The sequence below is a fragment of the Hibiscus syriacus genome, unplaced genomic scaffold (assembly GCF_006381635.1).
Source record: "Hibiscus syriacus cultivar Baekdansim isolate YM2019G1 unplaced genomic scaffold, ASM638163v2 tig00111028_pilon, whole genome shotgun sequence".
NCBI classification, from domain to species: domain Eukaryota; kingdom Viridiplantae; phylum Streptophyta; class Magnoliopsida; order Malvales; family Malvaceae; genus Hibiscus; species Hibiscus syriacus.
In genome coordinates, this window is record NW_024062961.1 from 383,821 (window position 1) to 411,795 (window position 27,975).

The 27,975-nt window shown below is 32.9% G+C and overlaps 4 protein-coding genes and 1 non-coding gene across 6 annotated transcripts; 3 read left to right on the forward strand and 2 right to left on the reverse strand.

Moving 5' to 3' along the window:
• Positions 1–4,564: 4,564 nt before the first annotated feature.
• On the forward strand, positions 4,565–5,896 carry LOC120151163 (probable peroxygenase 3). The gene is made up of 6 exons (XM_039163700.1): positions 4,565–4,667; positions 4,970–5,119; positions 5,198–5,283; positions 5,370–5,464; positions 5,538–5,663; positions 5,743–5,896. The coding sequence occupies exons 1-6, from the start codon at positions 4,580–4,582 to the stop codon at positions 5,885–5,887; spliced, it is 690 nt and encodes a 229-aa protein (XP_039019631.1). The 5' UTR covers positions 4,565–4,579; the 3' UTR covers positions 5,888–5,896.
• A 1,353-nt stretch (positions 5,897–7,249) lies between these two features.
• On the reverse strand, positions 7,250–14,196 carry LOC120151179 (3-isopropylmalate dehydratase large subunit, chloroplastic-like). Of its 2 annotated transcripts, none has more exons than XM_039163712.1 (15): positions 13,967–14,196; positions 12,995–13,129; positions 12,747–12,917; positions 12,145–12,297; positions 11,034–11,102; positions 10,800–10,916; positions 10,280–10,354; positions 9,453–9,530; positions 9,279–9,374; positions 8,976–9,025; positions 8,724–8,778; positions 8,443–8,574; positions 8,234–8,281; positions 7,790–7,948; positions 7,250–7,563 (listed from the first exon to the last, which is right to left on the reverse strand). In XM_039163712.1, the coding sequence occupies exons 1-15, from the start codon at positions 14,033–14,035 to the stop codon at positions 7,405–7,407; spliced, it is 1,566 nt and encodes a 521-aa protein (XP_039019643.1). In that variant the 5' UTR covers positions 14,036–14,196; the 3' UTR covers positions 7,250–7,404. The 2 variants fall into 2 exon arrangements, with proteins under 2 accessions (XP_039019643.1, XP_039019644.1); XM_039163713.1 differs by having other exon boundaries at positions 13,982–14,195.
• Positions 14,197–14,903: 707 nt separating this feature from the next.
• Positions 14,904–14,985, reverse strand: TRNAS-AGA. Its single transcript has one exon. It is a non-coding gene; the product is annotated as a tRNA-Ser (tRNA).
• A 1,352-nt stretch (positions 14,986–16,337) lies between these two features.
• Positions 16,338–18,482, forward strand: LOC120151177 (beta-amylase 1, chloroplastic-like). The gene is made up of 4 exons (XM_039163711.1): positions 16,338–17,025; positions 17,104–17,314; positions 17,389–17,499; positions 17,572–18,482. Exons 1-4 carry the CDS (start codon positions 16,412–16,414, stop codon positions 18,376–18,378), a joined length of 1,743 nt encoding a protein of 580 aa, XP_039019642.1. The 5' UTR covers positions 16,338–16,411; the 3' UTR covers positions 18,379–18,482.
• A 6,617-nt stretch (positions 18,483–25,099) lies between these two features.
• LOC120151170 (BI1-like protein) lies at positions 25,100–27,768 on the forward strand. The gene is made up of 4 exons (XM_039163706.1): positions 25,100–25,411; positions 26,924–27,037; positions 27,127–27,284; positions 27,368–27,768. Exons 1-4 carry the CDS (start codon positions 25,144–25,146, stop codon positions 27,572–27,574), a joined length of 747 nt encoding a protein of 248 aa, XP_039019637.1. The 5' UTR covers positions 25,100–25,143; the 3' UTR covers positions 27,575–27,768.
• Positions 27,769–27,975: the final 207 nt, after the last annotated feature.

Sequence of the window (27,975 nt, forward strand, 5' to 3'; positions counted from 1 at the left end):
CTAGGCAATGAGGGAGTGTTTAGGAATGTGCAAAGGAAACCAGACAACCTTATGCCATTACACCTTCTCTTTCCTTCCCCTAATCTCCTGCCATAGCCAACGAGTTGTAATCTTGTCCCAGTACATGATCCCCGAGAACAAAGGTTGCACTTCCTCCCTTAACTTTAGAATTTTTCGTATACTCCAACTAAAGGAATGCTTGCCTGCAACATACCAGAAGTCAACTCCTTTAAAAACATATAACCTCACGCAGGCGACCCAAAGAAAACCTTCAGCCATGAGAAGTTCTTTAACTAATAACAGAATACAAGCTTTATTCCAGCAAGCTAAATGCTTAAGGCCTAAGCCCCCTCAGACTTAGGGGTGCAAATGCTCTCCCAGCTCACTCGGGCTCCCTTACCTGGAATGTCACCCCCTTTCCAGAAAAACCTTGCACAAAGCTGGTTCACCCTTTTAATCACAGCAGTAGGCAGAACAAGCTGCCTACACCAGTAGTTGGCCGTGCTAAATAAGACCGACTTTACCAGTTGCAATCCGCCTGCATAACTCAACCATCTATTGGACCAAAGTCCAAGTTTTGCTTTGATTTTCTCCACTAGACTGGCACAATCTTTCACTGTTAATTTCCTAGGGACAAGAGGCACCCCTAGGTATCTCACAGGAAGGCAGCCTAGTTTGAATCCAGTAAACTCATGGACCAATGTCCTAAGATCATCATTCACACCAGCCATGAAAATTTCAGTCTTAGCAGCATTGAGCCTCAGCCCTGACATCTCATAGAACCTTTCCAAAACACAATTCACTCCTACAATAGAATCAAAGCTATCTTTGCAAAATATGAGTAAATCATCTGCAAAGCATAAGTGTGTTAGGTTTAGCTCCTTTAAAGATTTTTTTTGTTTAAAGTAGGTGTTTAACATTTCTGATGTTATCTTTTTACGTATCTAGTTTGTCATAACTATTAAAAAAATTGTTATATGACATATGTTATACTAATAAAATTTTAAAATAAAAAATTTAATATTATAATTTATTTTTAAAAATCCTATTTTTTATTAAATCTTAACAACCCAAAACTCTAAAAATCTAATTCCAAATCCTTCCACCTATGCAGGCCGTCGCCGATGTTTTCCTGGTCGTGACCCTTTATTGTCGGCCACTTCATCTAATTGGATTTCGATGCAGATACGAGGAATGGTCGCTTGAATCATTGGAATCGTCTAACCGGATTCGTCACACTGCAATTGGTCATTTTTTTTTACAATCATCGCTTGAAAGATGGGGGTTAAGGCAGTGGGTATTCGAGCGATTGCTTGTCGTCAAGGTTTAGCTCGGTTACTGACATTTGTGGCGGTCGACTGTGGTAAGAAAATTAGAATTAGCGTTTTTTGGGATTTTGAGTTTTTTTTAATCTTAGAAAAAGTGTAGGTTTTAAAAAAATAATAATAATTTTAAGTATATTTTATGAATAAAAAATCAAAAATTTATAAGTATGACATATGTCAAATAAATAATTTTTTTAATAACTGTTACAACGTATGCACTTAAAATAACAATGTCCGAAACGTTAAACATCTACTTTAAGTGAAAAAAATTAAACAACTTTAAGTATAGTTTAATAATTTGTTTTTACATTAAGCGTTATATATTTTGGCAGATTAATTTGCTGTCCATATATAATTTTCATTATAGGTTGTGTTTTAATTATTTTTAAGTTGTTTTTTATATCTCAATTATGCTAATGCCGTCCAAAGGAAAATATCATAAAATAATAACTACATAACATTGAGTTAGCATCTACAAACATCGGTTTTATTTTTTAAATTTGTTTTAGAACCCCACGATACCATCCCTCTCACTCTATTATTATTGAAATTGTTTATAAAATTGTCGTTTTGTTCATACAAAACTTTGGTCCAAGAAACTTTTGGTCTTCCTTAGTTTTGTGAAGTTGAAATTTTTATAATTTTTTTTTATAAATTCTAAATTTAATAGTAATCCTACTTGAAAAAGGAAAAGGCTAAGAGTGAGCAAAACTCAAATTCGCTCGAAAAATCGATTTTTTCGACTTGACTCGATTCGAATTTACTTCGAATTTGAATTTCATAAACTCAAGTCAACTCGAAAAAATTTCAAGTTTAAATCAAGTTATAAAATACAACTTGAATAACTAAAACAACTAAAAAAATTTAATAATTAGTGGATTGATTTTCAAGTTTTAGTCAAGTCCATCGACTTTATATGATATATGTATTACTTATGAAGAAATATAAATGTGTTGTATATGATTATAAAAAAACATTTAAATTGAAATCAAATAGTACATACTATTATAAATATTTACAATTAAATTTAAACAGAAACTCAAAAATCGACTCTAATAAATTTCAAATCAAGTTCGAGTTATAAACATGACTCGTCAACTCGATACTCGATTTTTTTTACCTAACTCGATCCAGCACAGGGTCAGACCTAATTTATTTTTTCATTAAATTAAAATATAAGAATAACACATGTTACTTAACGGTCATTACTGTGTATGCAACTAAAAGTATAGCTCAAAAAACATTAGATGCCTATTTTTAATGGAATTTTTTAGCACTTAAAGTTAACTTAACAAATATTTGAACCCTTATTTTTACATTAAACCTTTTAATTTTTTTAAGATACAAAGTAACTTTTAAATCAAGTTAATAGTAATGTTGGTAAATATTAAAAAGTTAAAACACTTTATATAAAGATAACATATCTTAAAAAATAGGAAAAATACACAAATGGTCCCTTGTGTATACAATGTTGTTTTATTGTGTCTCTCAACTATTAAAAGTTACAAAATGATCCTCCGACTATAAAGGTATTATATTTTTAAAATATTTTTTAATCATTGATAATGCATATATACCTTACAGAAACAATTGTTTGAATTCGAGTTCTTTAAAGAGAATAACATTTCCTTTTATATCTAAAGTCACTCAATAAATTAAACGCAAATTATATTTTTACTATTTTTTTGCTTATGTTGTATTCACAATAAATCATTGTGAAAATAAAAGCATTTAAGAAAGAAAAGCAAAGAGAGAATTATAATAATGTCAAGGGAGTTAGAATTACATATTTAATAACAATATATAGTTGTTTAAACTGCATGAAATCTGCTAAGATCTGATATTGAATATATTGGAAAATGTGTTAGAGATTATGTATAATCTTGAAACAACAAAGTATGCATTAAAACAGGGGAGGTTCACGTGCCTTTCTTAACATTTTAAAATTTTCGATTAATTATTTATTTTATTAATAATATTAAGTTTAAAATTTTATTTATGTTCATCACATTAAAATAAATTTATGTGATTCATATGTATATTTATGCTTAAAATATTTCTAGATCTACTATGAGAAATTTATAATTTTTTTATTAATCAAAAATAAATATAAGTCAGTATTTTTTTTAAAGATAACTCTCAGATAAAATCAAACTCTTAATATTCATATACTCGAATTTAAAATTTTAAAAAAGAATAATAATTTTTTTATTACTAAAATTGCTTAATTGTATAAAAAATGCATCATTTAAATGATTGGACTAGCAAGTTGACATCGTATCATCAATTAATATTTTATTTAATTATTTAAATTTGTTTTATAACACCGTGACGCCAATTCTCTCACCTAATTATTTTAAAGAAAATGTTATTGAAATTGTGAGTGACAACTGTCGTTTTGTTCATTATAAAATTTGAGTGGATGAATGCATCCAAGCTTTGCCCTAGTTTTGTGAAGTTGAAATTTGTGCCAACTTATTATAAAATATATTAACTGATGATGGCATTAAAGCATGGGAGGGTGTCAAGTTGTCATTAAAGCATGGGGCAAAAATATTGCCCCACCCATGAATATTAAATTTATAAAGATAACTTACTTTAAAAATATATTAATAATTAATAAAAGAAATGATGATAAAATTAATCTTTAAGGTTTTAATTTTTTGTTAAAATAATTTATGTTAAATGAAAATTATTAGTTGAATAAAGATCAATACATGACGTAGTTGTGATGTTTTTATATATGTTTAATTATTGATATGTCATAGAATGATGATATGGTAAGTGATATATCATTTAAAATGATGATGTAATATATATTAAGTCAACTAAAGTAATGATATAACGAGTGATATATCATTTAAAGTGATTACATGATATGTGTCATCAATTAAAGTGATACTATAATATGTATAACGTCACTAATTAATTACATATGAAAATGTTATGTCTATAACTCACGTTTATTATTAGTCAACTAATGATTTTCATTCATCAAAAAATATTTTAATCAAAAATTAAAATATTAAAGACTAAAATACAAAAATAAAAAAAAATTGGCACTAAAGTATTTATTTATTTAAGCATTAAAATTTAATTTTATCACTACGTACCTAACAATAATTGGGGTGGCTAAAGGAGGGTAGTATCTTGCTTGATGACAAGATTTTCTATATAAGGAGAGCTTCATTGCTTATGAGAAAACTCACAATCTCCAAAGAAGAAGAAGAGGAAAGCAAGCATAGAAAAAAAAAATGGACATGGCAACAGAGGCACCGAGAGCTCCATTGACTCGTGAAAGAAAGATCCGATCGGACCTCGAGGAGAAATTACCCAAACCCTGTAAAGTTTCTTTATTTCTTCCTTTGTGCTTTCAATTTTCTTAGTTCAAAACTCAATATGATATTTGATCATTAGTATCTGATCTATTAATTGATTAATTCAAATCGAATTTCGTAGAATACCATTATAGGACAACCTCTTAAATTAATCTTCCATTCGCAAACCTTAGGATTCAAATTTTTGACTTTGCTTAAAGAATATAGTGTCTCATCTTACTAGACCGACTAGAATAACCGATTGTTAGTTGGATATGGTGTTTGAAGTCCTTGTTTGAGTAACACATCTATAAAATGTGGGATCAGATGTGGGAAGGGCGATGGTACCTGTGGACGTTGAACATCCACATGGAACAGAAGGAAATGACAGAAAAGGAATGAGTGTTCTTCAGCAACATGCTTCCTTTTTTGATCAAAACAAAGATGGAATCGTTTATCCCTGGGAAACTTACAGAGGTTCTTTTTCTCTATCCACAAATTTTCTTTTTTATATCTATGTTCTAATCTCATAAGAAAAATTTATGTAAGAACCAGGTATGAGAAATCTTGGTTTCGGTCGCTTTGAAAGCCTTTTTGCTGCAATCCTCATCAATATAGGATTGAGTTTTTCCACACTGGAAGTAAGTCGTCATAGAAAATGAATATATACAGTTCACGTCTATTTACATAACATATGATATACTTGTTAATTTCACAATTTTGATAGGGATGGATACCGGAGCTATTTTTCCCCATATATATTGACAGAATACACAAATGCAAGCATGGCAGTGATACAGCAACGTTTGACACTGAAGGAAGGTAATTGCCGTATAACCTTTGAATCACTAAAGACATATTTTGAGTCTTGTTATGATATAATTGGGATTTTCAGGTTCATGCCAATGAATTTTGAGAGCATCTTCAGCAAGTATGCTCGAACTGTGCCTGACAAATTAACATTCAAAGAAGTGTGGCACATGACCGAGGCAAATCGAAACCAATACGACTTCCTTGGCTGGTATTTTCGAGCACCCTTTTCTTTCGATTTCGTGTTTTCGTTTAGAACACGTCCTCTGAGATTTTTCAACTCTTTTTAGGATAATCTCAAAGGGGGAATGGACGCTTTTGTATCGAGTTGCAAAGGATGAGCAAGGTTATCTATCAAAAGAAGCAGTGAGGGGATGCTTTGATGGGAGTTTGTTCCATTACGTTGCCAATATGAAAAAGGCTAAAAGGAACTAAGCCCCACTGCACTGCGTCTTGCTTGTTTGAAATATGTGTTTGAACTATACTTATCCTATGTATTTGAACTATCCTTTTTCAACAATTAATTTGACTCAACTATTATGTTTAATTTTCTTGGGAGATAACACTTTCGATCCTGATTTTGATTAAATGGTTTTGTCACATATAAATCATTCTTATGTTTATCTTAACAAAATAATATTGACTTAAATTACTCGTTAGTCATTAAAGTGTGGAGTCTAATTCTGTTTTAACTATGAAGTTAAAAACTTCATTGACTAAACTACTAACGATTCAATTTTGTGTCAATTTAGTCATCGTCAATAAAAGAAAATAATGAATTGTAACACTTTAAAAAAATAAACAAATGAACACAACTTTATTCGTTCAAAACTTAGCGAATGAGAACATAAAACTGAACATACCAGCAAACAGGGACCAGGAAGCAGGTTGCTCTTGCGAGTAAGTGTGCGGAGTGATATACCATGTTTCGACCTGCCCTTCATTCCAAACATTTTACATCAAATCAAACCCTAAATTCATCTAAACATAGTCACTACCTAGACTTACCTATAGAGCAACACCCATTGACAACCCTTAACGGTAATGGGAAGCGAAGAATCCAAGAAATCAAATAAATGAGAGGTAATAAATACGGATTCATCGGAAAGATCCGGCGAAGACTGAACGGGTGTTGCGGGACTCGATTTCTCCCTGCCTTCGTCGGAATCCTCCGATCCATGAGGACTAGCCACTGCCATTTGCTTCTTGTCCATAATATTAACATCTTCACAAACCTTTTTCGTATCTTAATTGGTACAAGTAATGGTGTGATATTGTTTACACAGCTACGTAACGATTCCATTTTGTTGGTTTTCCATGGAACGTAACCCATTGTCTTCAGCTCTCTTCCACGTTCCTTTAATTTTGGCTCATGCATATGCTTGCTGAAAACATTCAATTTAACCCTTTCCAACACCATCTTCCCTACAAATTTCAAATGTTTCCTATGAAATGAAAAATAGAAATTATCCCAAATAAAAATCTTTAAATAAATGCCAATCATGTAAATAAGGAATACCCATAAATGGAAATTGGATTTATCACGCTAGGTTATAACATAAAATTGGTCTTAACAGGAACACCATTAATCCTAAACTAATAAACATGGCATTAATTTTGATTAATAGATTGTCTATTAGAGATGATTTCTCATTCAAGCTTAAAACTTGTAGAAAATTATCCTAATTTTCTTCAAAAAGATTGTATGTGTGCAATACATATTGAGGATATATAATTATCATGAACTAAACCGATTAGCGACGACAACACTCATGAGAGAGACATGTCCACCGATGCTCAATAAAGAAGAGAGAAAGTGATGATATATAAATCATCACCACTTTCTTTTTTCTTTTTTTTTTATCCCAATAGGATTTAACTTTCTATATTCTTAACATTTCTTACATCAATCCGAGTTCAAGTCGGAATTTATACATAAAAAGTAGTTCAAATCACACACAATGTGATATCTGATGCAGAAAATGTCTTGGATCAGTAATATAGCCGGTCAAAGCTGAAGCAGCGGCAGTGTATGGGGAAGCAAGATATATCTGTCCTTCCTTATGCCCCATCCGACCAGGGAAGTTTCTATTTGTTGTTGACACACAAACCTATTAAAATTATTGCAAAAACAAAACAAATATGATCAAGTTAATTTATAGTAATTCGAAAAGATTCAAAATGACTCTTCTAAAGAATGATAAACATATGATTTTATGTTAAAGGGGTGAAGTTATGATAATATAAAGAAAATATATAAAAAATATAAAAATTTAAAATTTTTAGGATGACCGCCCCACCAACCCCTCTGATGGAAAGGGTAAAAAGATAACTTGCCTGAGCTTCGTTCATGCGAGCATAAGTATCCTTAGGACCACCCATACAAGCAGCACAACTAGGGCTTGCAGGTGTGTCGCAACCAGCTTCTTCGAATATTTGAGAGCAAGTCTTGCCTCCAGATCCTGGTACAGTCACAGTGTATATATCCACCCACACCTGAAAATTCATCATGTTTAACGATTTAAATTCACTCATTCATCGTAATACTATATCTAATAAGAGTTGTTATTTGATACACTATCAATAAAAGAAATTAAATAATTTCACAAGCGATATTCAGATGATAACAAGTATATTTTTAAATACGTTTAAAATTTTAAACAATAAATAATGGGACATACATCCCTTTACTCATGTTCGGATCAAATATGAGTGTTGATTATGAGTACTTTGAAAAATAAAATATTGGAATAACATAATTTAAACTTCAACTTGATGTACCTTTTGTGTAGCAGGGACAAGGAATGTGGGAACTTTCACCTTTTTGCCCTGCATTTTCAAGCAAATAAGTCCCAACTCACAAACAGGGTTATGAAGTATGTAACAGCTACCCAGTTCTTTCTACTCTTGAAAGCATGGATACGGATAAGACATGGGAATTTTCAAATATATGTATATATATATACATAAAATAAAAATGAGAATGTTACAGCAGCTAAGAAGAGTTTGGCAGCAGCGAGAAAATCTTGTGTTTTTCCACCGGTACAAGATCCTATATAAACCCTGTCAACTTTGATATCTTTGCATTCTCTTGCCAAAGCACGATTATCTGGAGAATGAGGCTGTAAAATGCATTCCACTAATTACTCAAAAAAACAACCCATTTTTATGATACTATCTTTAAGCTGGATTTTGAGTCACGGATACAAAGACGGATGTATTTTTCAAATTTTTATGAATTTAGAGTTTTTAAGGTCGTATAGACACTCACCTTAGCTACCAAGGGCTCCAAATTTGAGATATCAAATCTGAACTCTGAAAGGAAACTGAAAGCCAAAGGATTCATATTATTATATCCATGTACGTTCAATGTGCCACAAAAGAATTAAGACTCCAAGTACACAGGTTATGAGAATGTGTATATGTATTAATGTTGAAGGTAAAAAGGATAATAATGTTGATAAAAATAGAATCACAGACAGTAATTTAATCGGAGTTGTCGCCCTAAAATATACAAATATACCTTGCTTGTGCATCACTGTAAACCGGTTCATATGGCACAGATGTTTTGTCCTGTAAGAAAAAGATGGTAACTCTACAAACCAAAAGTACATAAACAAAGCAATAGATGCAATATATACATATATCGGGCAAGATATTATTGGTTATGTAAAAATAGACAACTGAAATTGACAACAGGAAATAAGAAGATATTCACAAGAAAAAACAATATGATAATCTCAACCGTTAAGTAAATAATATCAACTATAAATTTACACTAGCATATAATCTTAAATCAGTTAAAAGTGATGGCATAAGCACTCACCTCAAGGTACTTAAATGTAGTAGTATCAGCAGAAATGACACCGTTCTTTCCACCAGCTTCGATAACCATATTACATAATGTCATCCGTTCTTCCATCTAAAGCAGTGAAAATGATAATAAAACAATTAGATTCATATTGAAAACATTTGAATTCAACAATTCAAGGTGGCTTACATTTAAACTCTCAATGGTTGTGCCAACAAACTCCATGGATTTATATGTAGCACCAGCCACAGATATTTCACCGATAATCTACAAATTAAACCACCACCATTATAGCAAGACATATGTTATTCAGATTCGAGTGAGTATTGGATATACAGTATGCGTCCAACATCAATATTTATAATCTTTATTAATATATTTGGAAGGTTTCTCCATATTCATTTCCAAGTACGTATCCAATTTGAATGTTTTTTACAATAACAAAAGATCAGAACAACTATTTTAAGGCAAACTATACCCATGACCACTTAATGATGGATAAATTCTATTTTGAGCACTGATCTTTTAGTTTTGTCAATCAGATCACTTAATTATTTAAATGAAGCCAATTAAGCTATATTTCATTACCATTTGATGGAGTAGCTGACGTGACAGTTAAAAACTTTCATATGATTACATATTTGGTCCTAATTACTTACACATTCTATCGGTTAATCTTAAATTTAATTCAATAAATTTAATTATTCATTTAGATGATAACACGTGTCACTATCGGTAGAATGATTAAATTGATACAATATATAAGTAATGAGGATTATATGTGTAATTATATCAAGTTTTGTTAACTGTTACGTCAACTACTCCGTCAAATGTTGATGACATATAGCTTAATTGGCATCATTTAAATAATTCAGTGATATGATTGACAAAATTGAAAGATCACTGGTCAAAGTATAATTTACCTATAATTAAGTAGTTATCACCGTAGTTTTACCATTATTTTTCCACAAGACTGTTAGAAGAAACAATTGCTTCAAAATGTAAAAGTTACGTACCTGCAAAATCAAATCCTTAGCCAGCAAATAATCAGGCATTTCACCGTCCATTACAAATCTCAAAGTCTCTGGCACCTACAATTGTCATCCAACAGAATTACACTTCATTATGCCTTTACCTAACCTAATCTAGGTTTAAGTGTTGGACACAGACAGTGATTTAAATTGTGATTGCTGTCATGTTTCAGTCGTATTTTGTTTATCATGATTGTGTACATAACAAATGCTAGTAGTTATTGCAAATATCACGGTCGTGTAATAATGATTTCAGATGACACCGTTACCGCTATATAACAATCGCTATTTCAATAATAGACCTCTATTTAAATCCCATGCGAACATGTTTTATTTTCCTGAATTTTTCATGTATTTAGGGGGTTTTAAGAGGGTCATGTTCGTATTCAAAAATATATTGCATACAAGTGTTCCAAAAACATGTAAAGTCCATGAAATCATGTGAGGAACATGATGATAAACACATTTCTGAAACTGAAACTGAAACTTCAAAGTAAAATCAAACCTTGAGCAAAAGAGCCCCAGTGCCCAACACAAAACCAGCTTCTGTATTTCCAATGCCAGTAGCAAACTGACCAAATGCTCCAGCAGTACAGGTGTGAGAATCTGTCCCTAACAAAACCTGAAAGCAGGAGCATACTATGTTACTCGAATCCGGATTTGGATCTGAGTATCGGACATGAATATATTCAGTACATTCTAAGTATTTTTCATGTACTAGTAAGGTTTTATTAATCACCTCTCCGGGCCTGCAGTGACCTTCTTGAGCAAGTGCAATATGGCATACACCTTTGTAGTCAGGGTTAGCCTGCAATAATATGGCTTGGACTTTAGTTTAGTATATAAAAAATAGAGATTATGTTCATCAAATTCGGGCGCGAGTGACTGATACGATTATGTATTTCCATGTATTTCTTTTTCATGTATTTAAAGAATCTTTGAGTTCATATCCTCATATCCATGTTTTAGATATGTATCGTAGACACAACTTTTCAGGAAAATGAAGAGCCCAAACAGCATCGTTATTCTTTTTAATAGTATGAGTGATTACAATATAGTATTTATTCAAAATTTCTTAGTCTAAATTTCTTAATCTATTGATAACTCACACATCCCCTACAAATAGGGACGAAGCCATGATTAAAGTATGAGGGAGGCAAGTTGTTTAACTATAAAATAAATAGGATCCTAAAAAGTAATTAAACTATAAAAATTAAGAAATTAAGGGCTTGATTTCTCTAATTTTAAAATTCAAAGGTTTTAAAAAGTAAATAAACTAGACAAATTTGGTGTCAATACTTAATTTTATTAATTTTAAAACTGACAATGTTCTGAAAAACAATTATACCAAAAAAATTGAGAGTCAAAGGCTTAATTGTAATGATTTTAAAACTACCAATGACAAAGATAATTAAACCATCAAAGTTTGGAGGCATTGCCTACAAATATGGTTGCTCGAATTTGGGATCTCTACAAAATAATTGAGTAAAAAATAGAACTACAATATTATGTTATTCGAAATTGGATGTACATTTCAAAAATGAATTTAGAAAATTATATCTCTATATTCATACTACTCGAAAATGAATTTTAAAACCCACCTATAATGTGGGTTCGTCTTTGCCTATAAATATAGTTGTTCGAATTCGGAATCTCTACGTAATAATTGAGTGAAAAATAGAACTACAAGATTATACTATTCAAGTTGGGTGTACATCTCAAAAATAAACTTAGAAAATTATATCTCTAAATCTATACTACTCAAATTATGCATAAAGCGGAAGTGTCAGAGGTAAATAATTCAAAAGAACTAATTATTTGGAAAAACTTAACAATCAAAGAGTGCATACCTTGAAATTACTAAGATCTTTAATGTCGTAAAAATATTTGATATTTTGCTCCAATGAGAACTCCCTCAAGATATCCACATTACGATTTGCACGTTCATCGCTCGTGAATATGTAATGGTCAGGTATAACAACTACCTTTTCACGGTCCCAAACCTTCAAATATAGAAACAATTATGGTAGTTAATGAATTAAGCCTTCGTATTTATGTTTAAATTTTAATTTAAAGTACGAATCAAGCGACCTCGATGATTAAAGAAGTTATTGTTATCTTTAAAGTTTTAGGTTCAAACACCATATTTGCAAGTGATTGAGCATTTATTGTTAAATGGTTGAGAATCTTTCAAGCATATGTTACCTTATCTAAAATAATAAAAAAATTGTATTCAATCGTGTGTTAACTAATAGTTTTTATCTATATAGATAACGTTTTACCTCAAAATAAAATATTGGCATCAAAATACTCAAAAAAATGAATATGAGCTAAAATGATTATTTTAGTAAATATTGGGAGCTATTTTTGGCATTATGCCAAAAAATTAAAGTAGTATCGTTTGAGAAAGATAATAAAAAGAAAAAAAAAATCCATGTAGTAACATAGGTACCTTAGCATTTTGCCCAAATTCTCTTCGGAAGATACCAATGGAACCAGGGCCACTAATATCATTAGTCATGAAAACATCAACATTCACCCAAACGTTGTCACCTGCTCTCACCCCTCCTTTCCCCGAGGCTTTTGCAAGAATCTTTTCCGTCATACTCATCGGAGTCTTTATCTGAGACAAAGAAAACAATTAAATTTCTGAAATCTATCGAAGATAAATGGTCCAGAGAAAAAATAGGAGGAACTAACAGAGCCAGTAGTGGCTGGTTTTCGCTCCGATTGTTGCGTCTCCATCGCCATCACAATGTTCTTGGAAATGGGTTGTTTGCATTTGTAAATGGAGAGTTGCGAGGTTGAAGGGACGACTGAGACGCTCAAATCTTTCTGATCATTTATTAACAAATAAAAAAAACTGTAAAAAAGGGTTACTATCTACTAATTTTCTATGCTACATGGATTCTAAGCATCCTTTTGTTCGCATGATTATATATTACAAGTGAAGTTATATTAAAATTTAAAGAGATAAAATAATAAAATTTCATGATATAAAATTAAAAGTAAAGTACTCAAATACTCTTTACATATAGCGCGTTGTTTTATCAAGTCTATCGATTATTAAAAGTTATATAATGTATATTGTTTATAATTCGTTATTTTATTGAGTTCCTCAAGTCCTTTTCCGTTTAAAAATTAACGGTCTTCTGAACTAAACGTTAACATGTTAATTGAGATGTAATAAAATTATATTTTAATAATAACCAGTGACATCAATGTTGCTTTCAAACACTGACTCTACGATATAATGTTTAAGTATTTACTCGACGACATAATGTAAACAAAGAAATGATCCACAAAATACATGTCAAACGATTCTATGATCAGATTTTATCATATTCTAGCTAATAGTTTAACATCTAGCTCACACAACTGCAAATAATTTAACGAAGAAAGACGAATTTAAAATATATGAATAGTCGAGTAATCATTTTTTAACTTTTAATAATTAAATGACTCAACAAAACAATACATATTATAACTTTCAATAGTTCACGACTCGATAAAATCAATAAAAGAAAAGCAAAAAAAATATCTAAACTATATAAAATTTCAATATCCTCTCTGTCGATCCATGTCCGTATTCAGTAGGATGGCCGATGAACGTTGTCGACTCCGATTCTGAGTGACATACATAATACTAAACATGAAGGAACAGAGAGAGACCTGTAAATTACTGACCTTGTTATGAAGAAAGGAAGAACCGGGGAGTGCAAAACTAGCTGAAGAGGCCATGATCTTATTTTACTGAGTTGCCTCGAAAGAAGATTAAAAAAACTATTAAGAGTGTGGTAAGGAAGATGGCTTTTTATTTTTCATTTCTCTTAGACGTTTTGTCAAACACGTCTTTGACAGAACTATATTACTCCAATTTTGACTAGTCTTGATAAGTTTCTTTCATCATACACACGATTAAGATGAGCATAAATGTAATTTGGATGAATGGGACGTGAATATAAACGTAAAAACAGTAAACAAAGAATGTTTGAAAGAAAAGTTAATTCAAAAAATACAATGGCAAAGATGTGTGAGAGATACTATGGAATGGGTTAATCTCAGCCGCCACAAATGGTGGAGCCCTTTTGAAAAACACTGCAAATGGATTTAGAAGAAGTCATTTTCAGCTTTTGTTTCGGCTCCACTGATGATCTGCAACAATTATACGAAGCTTACGTAAAGCTTCCCAATAGATTATTCAAAATCTTTTTTTATTTAATTATTTGAATTAATATAAAAGATTTTAAATTTTAAGTTTGATCCTAATTTAAATTTTGAATGTTTGAGTGATAAAGAGTTTTTTTTAATGAGTTAAGGTGATTACTAAGTAGTATTTGTTCTAAATAATTTCAATTATTTGACAAATGAATAGTGCTTGAATCCGTGACCTAGAAATAACGATTCCTTTAACTGTTACGATAATTTAGTTCGTGCAAATAATCAAAAGTTAAATATCGAAAACTATATATTTATATAAAAAATAAAAAATTAAGTTTTTGATAATATTTTATTAAACAAGTTGGTCTAGTTTAACTAAATGAAAAAGAATAAAGGTATACTGTTGTTTAATTGAATGAAAAAGGACAAAGTTTAAAAGATTGAGATGCGTGAGCGGCAGGATTCGAACCTGCGCGGGCAGAGCCCACATGATTTCTAGTCATGCCCGATAACCACTCCGGCACGCCCACTCTTTTGAGAGGCAACCAAATTTTAAGATATTTACTTTTTCTTATCTAACGCCAACAAAGCAATATTTTTTTTTGGAATTAATCACTGGTATCCGATTAATCTAGATCGGGTACTGCAGAGGCGAGAGTGACCCTCCCAACCCAGTTTTCTCCATTTTCAAATACCATGATTTGAACCTCTGACATTACTTAAGGGACCTAGAACCTCATCCCAGTATACTAACAAAACAATATTTTTAATGCACTTTGGTGGGGTAAATTTCTACGTACCTGCCTCGTTGAATTGTTGAGGGTTTAGACAGATGCCTTTTCGAGAGTTGTAAAATCACCATTATCGTTATTTTGGGAACCATTTCTGTTATACTGCATTTATATCCTAATTTATTTTTGACAAAGAGATATTATGGTCAGAAAGATCCCACCAGCTACTTAAAGGTAATCAACCATGAAGAGGCCATATAATGTGTATTGAAAAGTTGTGGATGTGCACCCCAACGAATCTGTACCATAAGTGGATGAGCATGATTCTATTGTCAATGTAAAAGGGAATCTGCATCGCTATGAATATGTGTTATCCGTTGGGACATTGGAACACAAACCAAGGGGCTTACCTTGAAAACACTAGTAGCAGCGAAAGAACAGAACTTGTTGAAAATTTATCACTACAGTCCAAATTCTATTTGTGTTAATATCAAACGTTACCTCACATTCTATGTTAATGTTATTCTGATTATGTGCCAAGAATGTAGGATTCGCATTACCTTAAATACTTCTAAGAGTGGATTACCGGCCAGTTTTAACAGAGTCGTTATATGAGCTTATTTCTTCAAGCATCAAATAAAAAGACACATCCCTTACTTGTCAGAGTAAGGCCCTCAATAATGACAAACACTATAAATTGACTATTTAAATTATAATCCAAAATTTATATGCATATATAAATACAATATTTATACTAAAAAATAAAAGGTAAATTGGATTTTTCTCACCGTTGATATCTCCTTAAGTGGCCAGTGTTTCGTACAATACATACATGTCTTAAACAAACAGGCGATGGCATTATCTGCCATCCTACTTCCCCTCAATCCCTTCCACGTGTCTTCCTGCCGTTGACATTCCAATAGGACAAAATACCGAAGCCACAGGACATGTAAATGGTTCCCTAACAACCACGTGTTTGTTCTTCGTTTCCTGTTCTTTATTCAACGAATGTCAATCCTCATTTGAACAAAGCCAATGGACGTTCCATACGGCACGTGTCGAGAGATAAAGGCGCCTTTAAAAAGAGGATACTATAAAATCTGTTTGGCTATGGAAGTAATAAAATCTCATATTTGGTTTTTTTTTTCGTTCCTGGAAAACGGCTTCTTCGACGAACATAAGTCACCTTTTTCCTTCTCATTCGCTCACTTAATCCAAACAAAAAATGGCCATGCATTTGGGACACCAGATCGGAACCTTCTCCGGCAATCAATTTCCCACCGAATTCTCCACCGGAGAACAACCATCCTCGGCCACGGCTAGCACCTCCGCCGTTTGGAAAGCACCTTCCGGGAATCTCCGATCCAACAGCCCACAAGAAACTGTATCCCCACCTATGTTGACACCACCCCTGACTCCTCGCAGTGCCGGAGACTGGTCGCATCTGATTAATCTCCCGACGCTGCGTCCGGATCTTTCGGCGGCTTGTCAGGCCTACGCGACGGAGGATCCGGGGACGGCGGAGTGGAAGGACGGAGGTAGGAAGGAGGAGAAGAAAGGAGTTCCGGTGTTCGTGATGATGCCGTTGGATAGCGTGACGAATGGGAACACGGTGAATAGGAAGAAAGCGATGAATGCGAGTCTTCACGCTTTGAAAAGTGCGGGTGTGGAGGGGATCATGATTGACGTTTGGTGGGGGCTAGTGGAGAGGGAGGTGCCGGGCTGTTACAATTGGGGTGGCTACACCGAGCTACTCGACATGGCCAACAAACACGGCCTAGGAGTCCAGGCCGTCATGTCCTTCCACCAGTGCGGCGGCAATGTTGGTGACTCTTGCACGTGCGTTTCTCCTTCTTACCCTCCCATTTTCTTTAAAGCGAAAATAATTTATAAAATAATGGATAATTTGTTGTACAGAATTCCTTTGCCGAAATGGGTAAGGGAAGAGATGGAGAAAGATCCAGACCTTGCATACACAGATCAATGGGGAAGAAGGAATTACGAGTACGTTTCACTCGGTTGTGATTCCCTTCCCGTCTTGAAAGGCCGGTCGCCGGTACAATGTTATGCTGATTTTATGCGTGCTTTCAAGGACCACTTCAAACATCTCCTTGGTCACACTATTCTGGTATTGTTTTCACTACTCTCGTATGGCATGGAACAAATCAGGAGACAAACAATCATCGAAGTTTTTCATTGCAGGAAATCCAAGTCGGAATGGGTCCGGCCGGTGAGCTTCGGTATCCTTCATACCCTGAGGAGAACGGGACATGGAAATTTCCCGGAATTGGTGCCTTCCAATGTTATGATAAAGTAATTCACAATGTTATTCGAATTCAAAGTCTGAATTGTTTCTCAACTAATGTTGGATGTTGTATGTTGCAGTATATGCTTACCAGCCTGAAAGCACTAGCTGAAGCCGCGGGTAAGCCGGAATGGGGTGGAACAGGCCCCACCGATGCCGGTTACTACAACAGTTGGCCTGAAGCTACGCCGTTTTTCAAGAAAGATGGTGGAGGTTGGAACAGCCAGTTCGGTGAATTCTTCCTTTCATGGTACTCTCGGATGCTAATCGAACACGGCGAGCGAATCCTGTCACCTGCGTGTTGTGTTTTCAAACACACAGGTGTTAAAATCTCCGTGAAAGTTGCCGGTATTCATTGGCACTACGGAACTCGATCACACGCTCCCGAACTCACGGCAGGGTACTACAACACAAGGTTCCGAGACGGCTATCTCCCGATCGCGCAAATGCTCGCTCGATACGGTGCCGTTTTCAATTTCACTTGCATAGAGATGCGAGATCATGAACAGCCACAAGATGCCTTATGTGCACCGGAGAAGCTAGTCCGACAAGTTACTTTAGCTACCAAAGAAGCACAAGTTCAACTTGCCGGGGAGAATGCATTGCCCCGGCACGACGAATCAGCTCACGAGCAAATCTTACAAGCATCGTCGTTGAACATCGACGGATGCTCGCATGATAGGGAGATGTGTGCATTTACATACTTGAGGATGAATCCGTCACTCTTTCAACCGGACAATTGGAGAAGATTCGTTGCATTCGTGAAGAAGATGAATGAAGGTAAAGACGGTGGGCGGTGTTGGGAGCAGGTGGAGAGGGAAGCCGAACATTTTGTCAATGCAACAAAGCCTTTTGTTCAAGAGGCCGCCCTTGCCCTTTTGCACTAAAAAGCAAGGGGATTCTAGTCCAATAAGGTTACCTAATTGCCATAGAATTCAATTTCAAGTCTAAAAAAGTAAGCACGTAAAATCATCTGTCATATCAAAAACAAATCTCTAGGCATATAAACAGGTACATCCACACATTTTTGTGTCATCAGCACCCCCACACATTATGCCCCACATTTTATGCTTTCATGGCATCAAATTGCATATTGTATAAGAAAGAATTCCATGTAATTTGTTTTAAAATTCGAGTCGAAAACGTAGAGGTACCATAAACAAAAGCTCAATCAAATGAAAATATATTGTGCATGCAAGTTCAAAGAGAGTGTATCAACAGCTCTTGCATACGCTGCAAACCAACAAGAAGATGCACATTATTTTTGTAAATTCAAAAGCTTCAGATTTTGTATAATTATTGCATTGTTTAAAAAATTGGGTTACTCCTATGATCGAATATCATACTTAGTAATCTCGTTAAAAGTTTCTTATTAGATTTATGGTGTTACAATTAATTTCTTGATTTTAAATAGTTAAATTATTTTTTATAATATAACCATCTCAATAAATTAAATTCATTTTATTTTTATGGAATAAAACTAATTATATTTAAAGAAAATAAAGTATTTAAAAAGTCAAATGTTCCATTTTAATAATAAATACCGTTCACACACCTATGTGTGTATTAAAAATAAAATTAATTGCATCATACGTTTTCAAAGTATAACATTAATTTTAAATTGGTTCCTAAATTTTTTTAAAAAAAATTAAGTTTATCCCTAAATTATGAATATCATTCTAAATTAGTTCTCAAACTTTTAAATATTTCAATTTCATCCCCAAAATATGACATTCATTCTAAATTGGTCCCCAAACTTTTTGAACATTCCAATTTCATACCAAACTATGCATATATGCTAATCGCATCCGTTGTTAATAAAACCGTTGAGCCAAGTTATATTATTGTATGATTGAAAAAAATATGTTAAATTGTGGTTGAAACTAATTACATATTTGGATGAAATTGGAATATTCAAAAGTTTGAGGACCAATTTATAAAGATGGCCATAGTTTAGGGATGAAATTATAATTTGCAAAAGTTTAAGGATTAATTTAGAATGAGAGTCATGGTTTGACGATGAAATTATAATATTCAAAAGTTTGAGGACCAATTTAGAAAGATGGTCATAGTTTAGGGATGAAATTATAATTTACAAAAGTTTAAGGACTAATTTAGAATGAGAGTCATGATTTGACGATGAAATTAGAATATTCAAAAGTTTAAGGACCAATTTACAATGAGTGTTATAATTTGGGGAGATATAATGCAATTGACTCTTTTTTAATATAAGCAGCTAGTTCTATTATAAAGATAAAATATTCAAAATTACAACAAATGTTTACGTTCATAAACATAATTAATCACATAACTATGACATAACCATTAACACAAAAACTACTTGCTTAAGATCATACAAGGACCATACAAAGAAAAGCTTAAAAATCTAACCAAAAACCTCGACCAAAAGATAAATCGAACATATCTTAATGTATTAACAAGCAAATCGCAAAATGAGACAAAACTAATGAAATGCCATCGACAAACCACAAATCAAAATCTAGCGAAGTGAATAAACTATTAACGAATGCAAATAACGTATCCGAGTCCAATTCGAGTATCCAAAGCATGGAATATCAATATGATAACAAATAAGTGTCATCTTGATCAATCGAAACGATGTCAAATCCAACCCTAAGAGAAAAAATATAAACTAAAACAACGTCCAAACAATTAAAAATGTGCCATAAGTGCAGAAAAAACGTGACATAAAAGTAGAGTTATTAAAAATTAAAAAACAAAGAAAAAAAATAAAGATGTGATACAGGAGATTAAAGGAAAAACTAGAAATATCGACGATGATAATTAGTACAAAGATTGGTATTGTCGTCTATCAATCACGAATGAAAAAAAAAAGAGATAGACAATCTTAAAATTCTTGTTAGTCGTTATGGGATCTCTTAAACTCAGAATATGTTGGAAAATATACTATTGAAAAACGAGACGTTAGCACTTACTGTAAAATATTAAATAAAATAACCAATCAAAACGATAATTGTGTCATGGTATTAACCATTGCCTTATAAGTGAATCCGCCCCGATGTGTGTAATTACTAAGATAGACGAATGCCCCCTCCCCGAGGTTAGCAAGGCTTTTCAAATTTCGTATACCCGAAAGATGGAGTGAACTTTGATGATATTGCACTTCTCTTGACTAAAAAAAACACTTAAAGAAAAAGTTTCAAAGATTGTCTTAAAGCAAATGTCATTTACTTATGGGATTAGAGAAATTTCTCTTATAGTACCATATGATATGGAAAAATGAACATCTATTTATAACCTCAACATAGGAGTAAAATGGTAAAATATCCAATAACAGTTACAAAACAATTAATTGTCATAGACATTATTCTAATAACCATAAACTATATTAAATATTTTGTAATAACTATAAATGGTAAAATATAAATTGTGATAAATATTTTACCAAAATGATTTTGTCTAAAAAAATACATACAAACCGAATCGGACCACGACATATAATTCATACCTAATGTAAAATTCTTCGTATTGCCAACAAAATAAGTCGTCTGTTTCTCCCCTTGATTCCGTAGCCAACATACGTGCTACTTTGTTGCCCTCTCGTGGAATGAAACTGAACTCACTGGTTTGGAGGTTTATTTGCGTGTTGTTGTGCTGGGCACTTATCACCGACTGGTCTGGTTTCGAGAAGGCTAGATTGTTCAATGTTGTTTTAGAATCTCCTTCTATAATTATTCAATTTAAGTCTGTCGTAACCGTCTTTCGGTTGGGTCTCTGTAACATCCTCCATGCCGGGTTAGTGATTAATTTGTAAAGTTTCAACATTTAGTGATTTAAGTAAAATGATGGAAGAGTTCAATGACCTATTTGAGTTATTTGGTGTAGGATTGAATTATAAAGAAGGAAAATTAAGAGGGCAAAAGAGTATTTTAGTAAGAGTAATAATTAATATTCCTTAAGGTGATTTTATAAATCACGTGGAAAGCATTTGAGATAAACAAGGTTCCAAACATTTCTCTTCTTCTTCTTCTTCTCCAACCGTGAAGCTTGCAAGCAAAGGTGAGTTGTCTTCTTTTGGATTAATTCTTATGAGTTAAGCATGGGTTTGGTTAATGAAGATTTAGGAAATATGATGGAGAGAAACAAGGATCCTAGAACTCAAAGAATTGTAAGTTAAGGGAGATTAAAGGTTGGGAGCCATTGAATGAAATCTTAGATTAAAGGTCATAATAAGAATTAGAAGCTGGATTTGACTTGTCATCAAGCTAATTAAGAAGTATGAGGTGATAGAATTAAAATTAGAACAAGTTGGAATTTGAGTAAGATTCTTAAATTCTATATGGAGGATTAGTTTTTTTTAGTTTTAGAGGTATTGAATGGATAATAATTAGTTTAAGTAAGTGTATGAAAGTTAAGAGTATTAAAGGGAGTAAAATATGAAGGTTTGAGCTGAAATGAGATAATTTTCGAGCAAAATAGGATTTCTAGGCTAGGGGAATCGGTACCCATTCAAGGGGAGTCGATACCCCCTCAATGAATATGAATTTCCAGAATGCTAGAGGGGAATCGATACCCCCAGGGGGGGAACCGATTCCCCCATATAAAAAAAAGAAGAAGAAAGAAGAAAGACTAAACTATTAATCCCTTAAATTGGTAGGCTATTAAAGATTAATTTCAAGACTTAGGCATCTGATAATCATCTTGAAAATTATGCTTATGTAGATATTGAGCCTAATCGAGTTCCGGAACCATCGACAAGTAGGATCAATCGAGGGAAAGACAAAGAAATCTAGGTGAGTGCATATGCATAGCATGAATATGTATTTTATTCAGTTCTAGACTTGTGATAAGTCTAGATTCAATATTTTGATACATGATCGTAGTTCATATGATGATATATGACATGAATCCATACCATATGCATTATGGGACATGAATATGAAAGAAAAGTTATATGAGTTATATGATAAAGGTATGGAAATAATATGTCTACGTGATATGAGTTAGATAAATTGTGAAAGCCCATGTTATGTAAATGAGAACTATAGGTATAGTTGGCATGCCAAGGGTAGAGGGTCTATGTGGTCCTTCGGGACATATATGTATTCTTTGGAACATGTGTGAGGTCTGGTGAGACACATACTTGATCCTTGGTATATGTATATGATTTTAAGGAATGATATGTGGTCCTTATGGACATTATTATATGCCACTACGGTGCAATTCTACGCGGCACTCCGGTGCAATTCTACGTGGCACTAAGGTGCAATTATTTGAGCTATGGTGACAGCATAGTGCACAACCTCACAATACTCACATACCTTAGGTTCTCTGTATGGTACCATGTGCTAATGAACTTACTAAGGCGAACTTATGAATGTGAATTTGATAAGTATATGTGTAAGAAACATGGTTTTGGTTATTGCATTGTTTACATACATCTTATTATTGCAACCCATCTCATTTTGGCAATTACTTTATGTTTATTGATATTATTATTATATTATTGCCTCACTAAGTCGATGACTTAGCGTGTGAGTGTTTCACACGTAGGATCCGATAAAGTAGACGATCGAGTTAAGCACTGGACAACATTACTCCTGCAACTATCAGATCAGAAGCAACTTAATCAGTAGGTCATTTTGTTAAGAAAATGGATGTTGGCATGTAATTTAAAAGTTAAGTTGTGTATGCTCTGAATATTTTGGTAAACTTATAGTACCATATGTATATTATTGTATTTTCGTAATATAAGTTCAAGTATTTTACTATTATTTGTAATGTGTTGTGTTTTAAAAGTCAATGTAATATCTCTGACTCGTATCCGGGTTGGTATACGGGTTGGGGGTGTTACAGTCTCGGAATTGGGTTTCGACTTAAAAAATGTGGATTGAGTCGTCACTGACCATTTTAAAACGAATTTAGGTGGGTCGGACACCATCTTACATGATCTGCGTTTTTACCAGAAATGTGTCGGGTTCGGGAGTCGGTTACGATCAAGGAAGGATTAGCACCCTTGAACCGCCCTTTCGGTACCAATTAATTTGCCGGTTGTCTTAGTTGCGAAAATTCGAAATTAAAATTTAACAAACCCGATTCAAATTACTTACAATTGATTGATTTGAATACCCTTAAAAGATAAAAACGTTTGACTCGTAGCGGAGTATAAAATCAAATTAGGATAACAAGTGTGTAAACGTGAGAATAATAAATAAAACAAGAAAAAATGAAAAATAACAAAACACGTAAAAAATAATAAAAAAATAAAAATAAACAAAATGAATAAAATGTTAAAAAACAAAGACACATGTAAAGAGAAAATATTAATCGAGTAAAAAAATAAAAAAGGTAAAGAAATTAAAAAAGAATAAAAATAATGTGTATATATAAAGTAGTATTTACTAAAACAAATAAAAATAATAAATATATAATACTAAGTAAAACAAATAAAAAATAAAAATATACATTATATTAAGAAAAAAATAATAGAATAAAATAAAATAAAATAAAAATAAAATATATATATATATATAAATAAATAAAAACAAAAAATAGAATATTAAGAAAAAATATATATAAAAACGTATAAAATATAATATTAAGAAAAAAATATATATACATAGTAAATATAGAAAAATTAATACATCTATACATATATATATAATATAAGATATATATAATAAAAATAATATAATATAAATAAAAAATGAATATAGTAAAAAAAAGATAATTAAAAATATATATAAGGGACGAAATTAATATAAAAATAAAATTAAAAGGTAAATTTCAAGGTAAATTAAAGATTAAGATTGACTTAGGGGGAATATTAAATACTTTAAAAAAATGAACATGCCTCGGGAGTAGATCTAGGTTCGAAACTTCGAAACCCCACCCTTTTTTGTCATCGGCGCAACCTACGCTTTGGGTTATTCAAACCAAATCTCAAGAAAAATAACATGCACATGCGAGAAATGAACGAATCAATGTAAAAAAAGATGCTACCTTTTATTTCCTTTTCGAATCGTTTACAATAGCTTTGCCTTTGCATTTTTTCGTGTTTTCCTCTGTATCTTGTATGTAAATCGTGTCTTACAATGAGGAGGATTACATGTATTTATAGTGAAAAAAAAACTAACTATTTTTAGAATCCTATTAACAATAGAATCCTAATGCAACTAGACTCCTTGCTCGGTTGTTGCACGTTTGTTGGTGTGGTTGTTGCTTTAAAATATATGGTGGTGGAAGAGTCATTTTAGGAGATGAACTCTTGTTAATTCTATCTTTTAAGAAAATAGGTGTCTACAAAGCCCATATCTATCGCCAATTCAATCGCATGTCCGCAAAAATAAAATTTAAGTATGATTATTTGATGCCATTTAATCTAATCATATGTATCCAATTGAAAAAGTATAATAAAATATATAAATTTATAAGATTATAAAATATTAATTATATGTTTTTAATTTTAAATAGATACCATAATTTAAAACAAATTATTTTTTCACGGTAGAGTTATAGAAAATATAAAATTGACGTAAATTAGAAGTCAATTTACCAACAACCATTTTGATCGGCTACCTTACATATAAATAAATCGCCAGCGTAAGCTATTTTCCCACATTTTCTTTCTTCCGCTCTCATTTTCCGGAAAAAGAAAAAAAGAAAAAAAGATGTACGGATACGACCGCGTAAGCAACACGAGCGGCGGCAAGGCGGGTGAGATAGATCTAGAGTCGGGGGAGACTTTATACCCGGGACTCAGCTACGGCGAGAACCAGCTTCGCTGGGGCTTTATCCGCAAGGTTTACGGCATCTTGGCCGCCCAGCTTATTTTAACCACCGTCGTCTCCGCCTTCGTCGTTTTGTCGGCTCCGGTCAACGACCTCCTCCGTGGAAATTCCGGCCTCTTACTCTTCCTCTGTTTAATCCCCTTCATCTGTAAATTCCTCAACCTTCCTTCTTCTTATTCAATTTTTATTCTTTCTTTATCCACGCGCTTTAATCCTACTGAATCTTGAATTGTGCATGAAATAAATACGTTTTAGGTTTCCTTTCAATGGTATGTGTGCGTGTAAGTTAATTAGGGCACTTTTCCTTGTTTATTGTGAATTTGATCTCCATCAAACGTTAGACTAAGGTTAGATTTATTAACAATTCATGTCTTTGACTTGAATTTTGAACATAATTTGTTTCAAAAGTCAGTTTTTGGGTTTGCCAAAGTTATGGGTTATTGAAGCTGTAAAATTTGATTGAAATATCTGATGCCTAAATCTTAGGAAGAAATGAAGTGGAGTATGATAGATTTGTTTTTGAACTATATTTCAAAGTATGTGGATTGGGTAAAGGATTTGACAAACATTTTGTTCCCCTCAACAACAACAGCATTCTGCAATTGTCTTTGCATATGGGTTCTGTCTGTTTCGGATTCTTTTCATGGGGAATTTGTGAATATAGAACTTCTAATTGTCTCCTTTTATTTAGAAAATAATCAATTGACTGTGTAAAGGATTTGGCAAAAGTTTTGTTGCCTAAACAAGGACAGTATTCTGCAATTGTCTATGAATCAATTCTATCTGTTCTTTGCTTTATTCGAATGCTTTTCATGGGGAATTTATGGGGTTAGAATTTATACCTGTCTTATTTTGTATAGACTATTCTAAAGTATATGGATTGAGTAGAGGATTTGACAACGGTTTTGCACCCTAAAAATGGAATTCTGCAATCTATACATATTGATTCTATTTGTTCTCCTTTTTGTTCAGATTCTTTTCATGGGGAATTTTTGGGTTTAGAACTTGTCGCTGTCTTGTTTTGTTTAGACTAATTCTATAGTATATGGATTGAGCAAAGGATTTGGCAAAAGCTTTGCCCTGTAGACAAGGACAACATTCAGCAATTTATTCTATTTTTTCTTTGATTTATTCTGATGCTTTTCATGGGGATTTTATGGGCTTAGGGCCTCATTTTTTACCTTTATGTTATATTAGCCTTTTAACACGCCGCTGTGCACTGTTCTTAATTTACTGGTCCTACACTAATACCGGAGATGTTTTGACAGTTTGTATGTCAGAATAGGATAAAAAGATGTAGATTGTTAACACTTTGAAATTAAAATATAGAAAGCTTATGAATAATAGCCTTTTGTATTTGAAATATTTGGATGTTGTTAGTTTCTCTAATAGTTTTGTAAACTAAAACCTCCAGAGTTGGTAATGAATACCTTCTTTAATGGTCTCTGATTAATCAATATGGTAGGTATCAAACTCTTGGTAGTCATTGAAGTCTTAGTTATCTAAACAACTAAACTATGTTGCTTTGATTCTTCATTTTGCTTGAAGATTTCTTTCTGGACATGATATGACCTTCCGAAGATCCTCCAAGCACATTGTTAAATTGTAAAAATAAAAAACAAGTATTTACAAAGTTTTATTTGATCCATAATTCGTGCAGTGTTGTGGCCTTTACATGTCTATCACCAAAAGCACCCAGTGAACTTGGTTATCCTTGGCCTCTTCACTGTGTCACTGAGTCTCACAGTTGGTGTGAGCTGTGCTAATACTGATGGTTAGTATCTTGATGCTTATCATCAAACATCCTTATCCTAGTCGTAAATCAAGAATTATTACTAATCATCTGCGTTTGTACAATTTCAGGAAGAATTGTACTTGAAGCACTAATTTTGACAGCAGCCGTGGTTGCATCTCTTACTGGTTACACTTTCTGGGCATCGAAGAAGGGCAAGGACTTTAGCTATCTGGGGCCAATTTTGTTCACCAGCCTTATTATCCTTATCTTAACGGGTCTAATCCAGGTGAGATGTTTAACAGTATATGATTATTCATGCTTCCACAAACCCGAATCGAACTTAGTATATGTGTTTTTATTATTATGCAGATGTTCTTCCCACTTGGCCCTGCATCTACTGCTGTGTATGGTGGAATTAGTGCCATGATATTCTGTGGGTACATAGTGTACGACACCGACAACCTGATCAAGCGTTTCACGTACGATGATTACATATTGGCCTCCGCTGCTCTCTATTTGGACATCCTGAATTTGTTCATTTCCATTTTACGGGTTCTGAGATCCGGGGATAACTAGTTATTCAACATGTCGGTAAGTGATCAAGTTATTGCCGGAAGAATATATGTCTACATAATTAAGTACATTCTCCAGACTTACAAATCTGGTTGCACCAATTTGCACTTGTTTTTCTAATCAATCCTACATTTTGTAGTACTTGCTTGCTACATGCAAGGCTTTAATAAAATTACGTCTGAATGATGGTCTTTATGTAAAATGGAGTCGAAATTCAATTATAAATTGAGAGTAGTTATTTTTTTCCCCTTTGAATTGGCACCCGGGATACTCTTTCAATTTCCTTGATAATTATCTCCTTTTCCCTCTTCCAATTGCTCATCTTTGGCACCTACAAATACATGTCGGACACATAATACATTCATTTTTCCGGTGCCATGTTACTCGACTTCGGGTGTGAGTGC